Source organism: Calypte anna, chromosome 11, assembly GCF_003957555.1.
Source record: "Calypte anna isolate BGI_N300 chromosome 11, bCalAnn1_v1.p, whole genome shotgun sequence".
In the NCBI taxonomy this organism is placed as follows: domain Eukaryota; kingdom Metazoa; phylum Chordata; class Aves; order Apodiformes; family Trochilidae; genus Calypte; species Calypte anna.
This window is the reverse complement of record NC_044257.1, coordinates 9,911,204-9,921,756: the sequence shown is the minus strand read 5'-3', so window position 1 is coordinate 9,921,756 and position 10,553 is coordinate 9,911,204. Positions and strand designations below refer to the sequence as shown.

The 10,553-nt window shown below is 37.6% G+C and overlaps 2 protein-coding genes across 2 annotated transcripts in view; one reads left to right on the top strand and one right to left on the bottom strand.

Moving 5' to 3' along the window:
- ANKRD27 (ankyrin repeat domain 27) overlaps window positions 1-10,553 on the top strand; it is a 45,587-nt gene that overhangs the window by 664 nt on the left and 34,370 nt on the right. The window lies entirely within an intron of this gene.
- On the bottom strand, window positions 6,060-10,432 carry RGS9BP (regulator of G protein signaling 9 binding protein). Its single transcript, XM_030457519.1, has one exon. It carries the CDS (start codon window positions 10,003-10,005, stop codon window positions 9,292-9,294), a length of 714 nt encoding a protein of 237 aa, XP_030313379.1. The 5' UTR covers window positions 10,006-10,432; the 3' UTR covers window positions 6,060-9,291.

Genomic DNA, 10,553 nt, shown 5'->3' with positions numbered 1-10,553 from the left:
GCTCCAAGTTGTTTGGATTTCTTCTAGTAGACTTCAGAGGCGACAAGTATGTACAGTTGTAAGTAATTTTTATTACCCAGCTCTTCTGTTTTGAGGCTTTTAAGTACCTTGTTACCTTAAAAAAAGATATGTTCAGGAAAGATAGCCAAACCTTGAACAAGTTTTTTCAACACATACTTTTCTTTAGAAAACATTTTATTTTAACATTTCATTTTTACTCCTTAGTTCAATAACAGGGTATTTTTAGTTGGATGTTTGGTTTGTTTGTTGGTTTTTTTTTTGTAAGGCATTTAAGCACACGTTGAGAAATTTTATAAGAATATGATTCACATGTAATGTATGGAGAATCCTCCTATTCATAATCTTTCTGCTAGGTGGTTTGGCAAATAACCACATACCTGCCTGTGCTGTTTTATCTGACTGTGTAGTTAATGCCTCTCAGATGTGGCTTAACGTAACTGAAAGCCAGTGGGATGCTGGAATATGTTAGCTGACAAGCCCAAAAGTTCAGCTGAGGTTTATGCAGGCATGGCTGGGCCATGTGTTCCTCCTGATGCTAGGCTGCAGTCAGCAAAGAACAGGTGATACTAGAACGGGCAGAACACCAGCTGCAGTATTGCCAGACCATATACAAGTCTCCCTCTCCTTTCCTTATGACCAAATATACAAGTGAAACTGGGACATCTTTTAACTGTTTTCATTCTTCATACTAATTTTATACTTATTGCTCATCAGTGATTACTATCTTTAGAAATGGAAGGTTCAGGCCCACTAAGGGGCTTGTTTCCTAGTAGAAGGCATTTTGAACATCATATCATCACGTCCATCTCGTGTTTGTCTTTTGCACTCTTAGTATAGTTACCTGTTTTACTGTGTTAAGTACTCATTTTGTTGGAATGTGCTTTGCCTAAAAACTGTACTACTGGTGAAATATTAATAAACTACTAAGGTTTTTCATGGTTTAATGTCCAATGATCTTGATGGGTGATCAAAAAGATTTAGGGTCCATTATGTCAGATCATTTCAGCATGAAGGCATTTTAAGTAGAAATAATCATGTACCACTAATTAACACTGTCATTTCCAAATCAGTTGTAATACCAACACATATATAGAACTGTTTTACTATTGAAAAAATGCAATGTCCGATATCCCTGGAACATTATTTCAGAAGATTTTTAAGAACATCTGATAATATTGGACATGAGTAGTGCATGTAGTAGACATTTGAAATCGGTAGTGCACATTATATTGTTATCTTAAGTTTCTAAACAGAATATGTTGATACTATTTTTACCTGGTGCAGTCTGAAGTCACACAAGGGCTAGTATGTAAAGCAGAAATATTCTGCAAAACAGTTCCTCTGTTTTTGCTAATATTAAACGGAGCAGATACAATTTATACACATTTTTACATGGGGAGTGGAACTCAAACCGCTGGCATACACAGTGCTGTTTGCAAGTCAGCATGTGCAGAGTATCAGGACTTCTAGTAGAGAACTAGTTGTGTGGTTTCAGCATTGTTCATGACTGTTCTGAGCATCTGAAGCAGGACTTTGGTACCAAAGACAGCCAAGTGCAAGTTAAGGCAAAGATTATTCTCTACTCCAGTTGCTGCTTTTCTCCACATAGTCCTGAGGGATGTAAGGCAAGGCATATTTTTCCCCTTAGAAAGATAACATTCCTTACCAAAGAAAGGGTCAGCATATTGACAGCAATTTTAAAATTTCCATTCAGTATTACCTTTTATGAAGAGGTGCTTAATATCTGTTCATAGCAAAGCTGAAGTTATCTCATGCAAAATTCCAGGAGCATGTGAGTCTTTAATTGATGCAGTAATCAGGACTGGAGGTGGCAGTAGGTTCCAAGGATGAGCATTCAGGAACTCTGAGCAAAGATCAAGGGTGCAGAGGGATGTTTTGTCCCCTTCCAGTTCCCTACTAAGGCAAAAGCGAAGCACTGTGGGTGTGCATGTACCTGCTCTCGCAAAGCAGTAGCTAGCTTGCTGAGCATAGCTGGAATATAGAAAATGTCTATATATATAGAAATATATAGAACTATATAGAAAAAGCCAAGCTAGATGGAAGGTTATCTATAAAGCATGTCAAATTTCTTCATCTCCAACTCAGATGACTTCTTTTTTCTCAAAATGCAGAGCTTATCTTACTTGTACTTAAAGTTTTTAAAATGTTATGAGTAATTTCAGGAAGAATGGAAAAATCTGAGAAAATCTATTACTCAGGATTGCCAGTCCTTAACCAAACATATTAGTTTATTCCATTATTGTAGCATGAGCAGCCCAGCACAAGGGCATTTCTGAATTCAGACGGGTTCTGGCATTATGCTTCAAGGGCCAGTGTGTAGGCTGGTAATACAGGAAACTTGGGTTTGGAAAAAAGTCTCCCCGTAGCAAGAATTAGAGAGATACATGTCAGTAAAATGTAAGAGAGAAGGCTAGAGAGTCCTAGGTCCCCTCCAAAGTAAATGATGTGTTGTTTTCAGTGTTTTTGCTTAAAAAATTTTAAAAACTAAGAATTCAATTGCCTTTCATGTTTCTTGTATGCTAGACCATAAAATTGTTAGCCTATGAAACCCCAGATACTTGTTTATTTCAGGTTGTTTTCAAAAAGATTGTGCTGTATTGAAAAATAAACCTTTCTGAAGAGATCCAAAAGTTATATCAAATGAAACACCTTAAGATTATCGCATTGATAAGAATTCCTTCTGAAGTATTCTAAGATCTTCATTGTAAATTATTTATTTCTACAATGTCGAGGTTATTTGAACATTTCCCCCCCTGCTTCATTTAAAGTAATGTTTACTTTGTTTGAAGTTTTTTTTGTGTGTGATTATAATACTTAGCAATAGAACAACTTAATTCCTTTTTGCCACATAATTGCATAAATTATTTTACAGACACAGATCAGTGCAGGTCATGTCACTGTTATAATGAATTTCAGATAAAAACAACATCCACCATTATCTCACAACTTAATTTGGCTTTCATGCTGTCCTGTGAGTTGGAGATGATGGTATTGAGTTCTTGGTTTAATTTGTATGCATCTGGTAAAAAGGCTGCCACGTGTAGATGTGTACAGCATGTCAAAGAAATTGTTACAACCTCAAGTGGAAATTTCACTGAGCATGTCTACTACATCTCAAACTGGCTAATTAAAAAATAAATTCTGAAGGTTTTAGTTGTTTATCTTGTATAATATCAATAAATAGACAGACTTCATGAGCAATATAAAAAGTAAGTAGCTCTGTTTTTATCTCTGCCCAAACTGTTGAACTGTGGCACTTATTTTGTAGTTTTTCAACTGTTGTGTCAAAAATGTGACTAAATGGCAGATCTATGCAATGAATGTTTATGATTATAGCACCGTTATATAGACTGACTAAAAGAAAAAATATAGCTACCTTTAAACAAAACAATATTCTAACAAATCAAAATGGATCAGAAAACTAGGTTACAGATAGTATTAACAACTGGAAATGTCCTACTTCCAACAGATGCAAAATGGATTGCATGTCATGCAAGCTGAAATTATGGTTCTAATTCTGTCGCTTTTAATTACATGAACAGTCTTCACACGTGATTTCTCACTAAACTAAGCTGTAATGGCTGATAAGAGTTATGATTCAGACCACTCCCTGAGGACCCAGAACTCAGATGTCTGGTTATGTATAAAGTTACACATGCAATCAGCATATTAGATAAAGTTTCTAAGGGAGTATCGAGTTTGGTGTGTCTGGTACTGCTCAGTCATTTTATATGGTATAAATACTTAAACATTTTCTTTTATCTTCTTTTCTCATTTCCAACTTCCTTGTTTTTCACCCAAGGTTTATGCTATTTATATATATAGATTCTTCCAGATCAGGAATTGCATTTGAATTTTAAAATATTTTTTTTCAAGACAATTATACATGGCTGTATAACTGTATGTTTACTATTCTTACAGAATAGCTCATAATTTTGCATGTTTTAGGCTATACAATTCCTTCATCTGTGACACATCAATGACTTTGTATGTTCTTTGAAAATTTGTGTGAGAGACAGACTTGACTGATCATAGACTTCAGTGATTATTTTAATGCAGTGAAAAACTGACCAAAATAACAGATTGTGACTTTGTTTCTGTGCACCTGAATTAGAGCTTGCTTTTAGAGGATTTTTTTTGCTAGTTTAATTTGGTAGAGATGTTACTAGTAAGTGTGTAATAGATAGTGTCACGCAGTACAGTATAAATAAGATGTACAGGTCAATCAGACAAAACAAACCACACCACCTGATCCTATAGAGGTACAAGAAGTCAATTCGGACAAAATTACTGAAACTGAGCAATAAACATAATTGCTTTTTGCTAACTTGCCTCTGTGGATGGCATTTTCAGAAATGCTTTAATGCTATTCCTGTTTGTCTACATGGCTTCTAGTCACATTCCTTCCGGATCCAGCATGAAATGCTTGTGTGTGGCTGTATGAGAAGATGCAGAAGAGCCTTCATGCATGCCATGTGACTTTTCACCTTTCCACAGGTTTAATCACTGGTAGCTGATTAAGCTACATTTCCAACTGCATCACAGTACTGTGGCAGCAAGCTGTCAGAATGGATGACAGAATCCAGCTTTCTGGGACTAGCTTTTCCAATAAAAAAATCCCTGGCAGCGTGAAGCAGAGAGAAAAGGATTGTCTTTTGTAAAACTGCTATCAACATGTAGCAAATCAAAATATTTTTTACTCTTATTATATATTCATTTAATTGGAGAGTGGGTGGTCAGTTCCACTCAGGGATATTTTATATTCTTTACTTACTGGATATAAGATACCACTTTCTTACAAAGCTGTAGTTTAATGTTGTGATGCTATTATTTAACAAAAAGCATACTTTGCTAACATCAGATGAAGACATATTTACTAAATCCATCCATCTCCTTCCTTTTTTTGTATTTCCCTCAACACATACAGATCATTTGATAAGAAAGTCATCATTTTCTAATCCCACTTTTATTGTATGCTTACCATAGAAAGTGCTGCTCACGTGTAGACTATGTCCTGCATTAAAAGACTTACATAATCGTATTGAGAGAAAGCATTTGGAGATCTGTAATCCACCAGTCTTACTGAATGACTTTTTACATAATGAAAATCTGTGAAGGGTAAATATGTTGACTAGGAGTTCCATTAACACTTAAAATAGAAGTTTTTTTCTGGAAAATACACGTAAACAACACAAACCTTACAAGGAGAAGAAAACCATAACTAATCCTTGACTACAAACAATAAGCACATACTTAATTTTTAATCTGAAAGCCTGTGACATCAGAAATTTAGTCTGGTTTTAAGTAATTGCATTCATGTAAGAAATATTTTCATATTTACCTGAAGAATTCTTAAACTTTTAATTTAATATTTATAATGCTGAAGTTTGATTGTTACAGTGTTTATAACATGAAGAGAATCACTTTAGTTAGGGTTCATTTTGTTAGTAAACTAAAAAGAATGTAGTTATGGTGATAGACAAGATGTCCTGGAATAAAGCTACAAATTTCTGCATTTAACACTCAGCACAGGTAGTTTTATACAACTGTTGATTGTCATTGCTGTCAATACCACAGTACCAAATTTCACACTCCCTAGGTTGTGTATCTTTTGCTAAAGTTAATGCAAGCTTTGCTGAATGAAAGGGGGCAGAGTTTGGATCCCAACATGGTGAGGATCTAACACATTAGGTTAGTCTGGTTAAGACTCTCCAGTTTTCAGTTGCCCAACCCAATGGTTCTGTACTTGATTCAACACCACCAAACAAGCAGTGCTGAAGGCAACATCACCTTGATTCCCTTGCAGTATAAATTAAGATATATCACTATATTCAACTTTGGGAGTTTGAGAAGGATGCATCTATGTAAGGAAAATGGTACTGAGAGGGCTGAGCATGTTACTTTTATTCCTGTGGTTGAAATAGGAACTTTTTGCTTAGATCTTCCTGGCAAGCTGTATTAGTATTCCAAGTTTTGATTGGTTCTAATCACTGTTGCAAGCCAACCCATAAGTTGTAAGAATGTACTTTATTTTAAGTTAAATAAATAGTGACAGTAACAAGTTTGAATAATTCCAAGTGTAGAAAATACCACCCATGCCCAGGCAAAATCAGTATAATTCAAGTCAGGAGTAAGATTCTACTACATAACAAACTTAATAGTTCCATGTGTATCCTGTGAAAAAAGACAAAAGAGCAGAAGTAGAACACTGAAATTAAGCAATGACCATTTCCTTTTGTACTTGACAACACAAAAACATTCTCATTCACTGATCAGCATGACAGTATTTTCATTTTCATCATGCTGCTTCCCATTTTTCACTCAGAAAAACAGCATTTCCAGTCTCTTTCCAGTTGTATTCCAGGGGGAAAAAAATGAAGACCTACAAATCTAAAAGAACTTTTTATTTCTTACTTTAAAAGAAGCAACAGTGCAAATTTTGGGCAGTGGTGGTTTCATCTTGCTTTGATTTTGTGCGCTGTTGTGCCTGTCACATTGAACATACACTTGTATCAAGTGTAGGAGATTAATGGCAGGAAGATTACCCATTTAGATGGTGCCAATCCTCTGTTAGGATTCTACTTAATCTATTAATTTCAGATAGCCTAAATATAAGATGATACAGATTTTTAGGAACAAACTCATGATGAAAAAATCTGCAGACAGCTTTGTCTTAAGATTTGAAAATACATTGTTTTTCTAAGGCCCAATCCTTTAAATACTTATTGTGTGCATATTCATAATGAAGCAAGATATACACAATTATTGGCTACTTATAGGAATTCTTTGAATCCTGTATGCAAAAGACAAATTTAAAAACAAATGCAATGGACTGAAAATTTACAATTTACCAGCTCCCTAAGGCTTGCTTTTGAAGATGAGATTATCTGTTCTTAAAAATTCTTCTATACAACTAACCATAGATAAACAGTATACCCATTTTAGGGTACCAAAATACAAGATAATGAATGCTATAGGTGTTATAATTTACATATTCACCAGAAACCAGACTTGTATTATTTGGGTTTTCGGAACATCTAGTTAAATGATCTGATTTCAAAATAAACATTTGAGTTTTCAAGACTAAAGTCCACCTTCTCACCCATCTTCCTGTGAACTAAGTAAAAGGAGAGTGCAAAGAGTGAGAATACCCACAAATCCTTACTGACTAGTGGTGGAAATCCAAACATGTACATTCTACTGCAGTTTTTGCTGTATTTTCCATAAATACATTTACTCAATATGATTGTGAAGGACTTCTCATTTAAATAACACACAGCAATTAGACATTGTCTAGACAGACTGAAACAGTAGCACCGATAAATACAGGCTTGACCTTGTTAAAATGATGCCAGGAATTCCTACAAACCTAGACTAACTACATATAAAACACATCCTATGGAATGAGTGAACATGATAAAAAGGAGTGCAGAGTCATCTCATAAAACTGAATTCCCATGAGAATGAAGCCACACTGGACCAATGTGCAGAACTTACATTGTGCTTCAGCATATTGATAGTCTTTAGCTTTTATAGTTCATGCCTCCACTTAATAGTTTTCTCACCTACACTATTTTTTCTCACAAGTGATCAGGTTCAAATTTCTAACATGCTTTTTGTCCCCAAATTCATCTCTCTTGAATTTTAAAAAAATAAACTGTTTGCTGTAGTTTTTCAAAGTATGTTTAGTTCTTAGTTCAAAATTACTAGCTGTTTGTGAGTGTTGTCAATGTAATTTTATTTAACAAGCATGAAATTACTGTAATTAAAAAAAGTGTCCAATTGCTACTTTTTGATAATGTGTCCATAATCAATGCAGAAGAATAACAACTTACTTAAGAAACAGTATTACTGGGTGTTTGTAGTTGTCTGTGGAGTGGCACTATAAAGTAAGTACCAAGCATTAGAATGGAGAGTGCATGTATTTGCAGTAACGAGGCAATTCCCTAAGTTACATAATAAATACCATAATACATAGGTTCTTTTACAAAACATTATAGAGCTTGTTTGCAAAGTTAGTGTTTGTCTCCTCAGTTTAACATTTAGATGTTGACAATTCTGTAGGAAAGCACTGGAAAGTTTTATACTGCTATTGCACTTGCCTCCCAAAATTGCAATTTACCAAATAGGATCAACCCTACAAGCTTCGTGTTTCCCAAATGATTAATCAGGGATGAAAGAGATATGAAACTGAGACATTTTTAGCTTTATCTGGATTTCTGTAAAGAATTCAAGAGCATGCAGAAATCTGGCAGTACATATACAGGCATCAATGCCTGCCTGTTAACAAGTGAGGAGATCTCTTTGGGTTAATAAAAAGTTCAACAGCATTTAACTCAACAGCATTTTTGTTTGCCAATATCTGTTTTCAATAATTACGGCTTCTGCTATAGGTACATTCACTGCTTCTATTTTATGTAGTTTTTATATAGTTATATGTGAAGTGCAAACTGTTTGCTTCTACAGAAAAAAAAATCTGAACCAGTAGCAAAAGAATCCACCTTTCTGCTGGGGAAAACTAAGTTGTGGTAAATGAGAACCAGGAGCCTTACTAGTATGTGTTCTGAATGTGCAACTCCCCCTTTTTCCCGTTGGATTTTGGAAGCGATTAGTCATTCCCATATGCTGTGCCAGCCCATGAAACAGGGTTCTGTACAATCCAGTCTAAATCAACAAATGGTATTTAGTATCAAACATAATTTGTTCTGTTTTCTCTGTCCTTCTCCACACCTTCCCCCTCCCTAACTATTAATTTATCTAAAATAGAAGCTTTTCATTCTTTTCCTCTACTGGAGTAACATTTTATGCATTTGTTGAGAAACCCCATTTTGTCAGACAAAAGACCCGTGCTAGCTTACCAATTTGTGTTACTTTCAAATTTTGTAAACAGTGAGCAGCAACAGATACCAGAGCCTATTCAAGAGCAAAAAATACGGGCTTCTGAGAATAGTGAACTATTAATAGCAGACAAATCCCTGATATAGCCAGTAGTGATAATACCCTGATATTTCAGAGTTAACTGTTAGAAGTCCAGCAAGTGAAGACATCCTATTCTGCAGGCTGATTTGCACCTCTTCAAAAAGCAAGAAGAAACAAACCGTGCCTTTTAGAAAACTGAGAGGCAAAAGTTTTGTTTTTTCCAAGCGCTAGGTTTGAATTCTCAGCACATCCAAGTCACCCGTTTTGAAATCGAAAGGTGAAGCGCGTAACATTCCAGAGGGGGCTGCTCTTGTCAGAGCCTGCATCACCCTAAGAGAGTTTTACCACACACACTGCCAGGATAATAGCGATAATGAGCACAGCGGAGAAAATAATCCCAGCTAGAACCTTGCTGATATCGCAGAAGGATTTGTTTTCCTCCACAGAGATCATGCCAATAGAAGAAGCGCCCACACTGATGGTGGATTTTAGTTCAGCCCCTGGGTCTTGCTTAGCCTCTACTGTCCACTGGGGGACATTGACCTTCATCTCCATCTCGTACATCATCTCTCCTACCTGGTTAATTTCGTTCTCGAGGTCTTTCAAATCCACCACGTCTATATTGCGCTCAGCCTCGTATTTCATGTTCTGGACGCTCATTGCCCTGGCGGCCACGCCTGAGGTTCCCCCACTCATGCCTGTCTGGATCAGGTGCTTTTTGGGGACGTTTAGGGGGAACTCGTGGCCCAGCTCCAGGGCTCTCCTCATATCGATCTCCAAGATCTCTAGGCACGTGGAGAAAATCACCCATAGCCTCTCGAACTCGGCTTTATCTTCCTTACTCACGGTTTTGTCCTTCAGGACCGTGGTGAGCTTGTTCCTGTTGGCCACCGCTAGCTCCTGGGCTTTCTGCCGAGTTTTCTTGAGCTCCTCCCGCAGGTTCTGAGAGTCCGAGGTGCCGCCGATGGTTAGCACCATGTGCCGGTAGCAGGCGGTCACCTTATTGAGCGCATCCAGCAGCGCTTTACACTCCTCCTTCACCATGATCCCGCCGGCGCCGCTTCCCCGCTGTTCTGCGCTGAAACCGCTCCGCCCCGATCACCCGGTACCGGGACCAGGGAGTTGCCCAACCCAGACGCCACCAGCACACATGGCAAGTGACAGCTTCGGATGGCTCATGCACAGCGCCTCCTGACCACTTCGCGTCCCCGCCGGCTGCTTAGGGAGCCGGGTCGGGCTGTGGGTAGCCCCAGGGGACAGGCAGCATCACTCTCCGCCCGCTACTGCCACCCAGCAGGAGAATCGGGGCGGCCCATTTCGCACGGCGCCGAACGGCAGCTTCGGCTTCCGGCGATCGGGCGCCGGTTTTTGATAAGTGCCAAACACCGCGGGTGGGGGGGAGAGAAGTAAGCCACCCCCGACCCCCCACCAAAAAAAAAAAAAAAAAAAAAAAAAAAAAAAAAAAAAAAGAAAGAAAAGAAAAGAAAAAAGAAAACCCAATAAAGCCCTGGAGAAGGCAAACGGAGCAGCCGGCTAACCCAGCCCGCTGCCGGAGCCCCGCCGCAGTCACTCGCCTTTAATTCATCCCAGCT

Excerpts from the sequence above, each read along its gene's own strand:
- RGS9BP (XM_030457519.1), bottom strand. The coding sequence starts at position 10,005 with ATGGTGAAGGAGGAGTGTAAAGCGCTGCTGGATGCGCTCAATAAGGTG.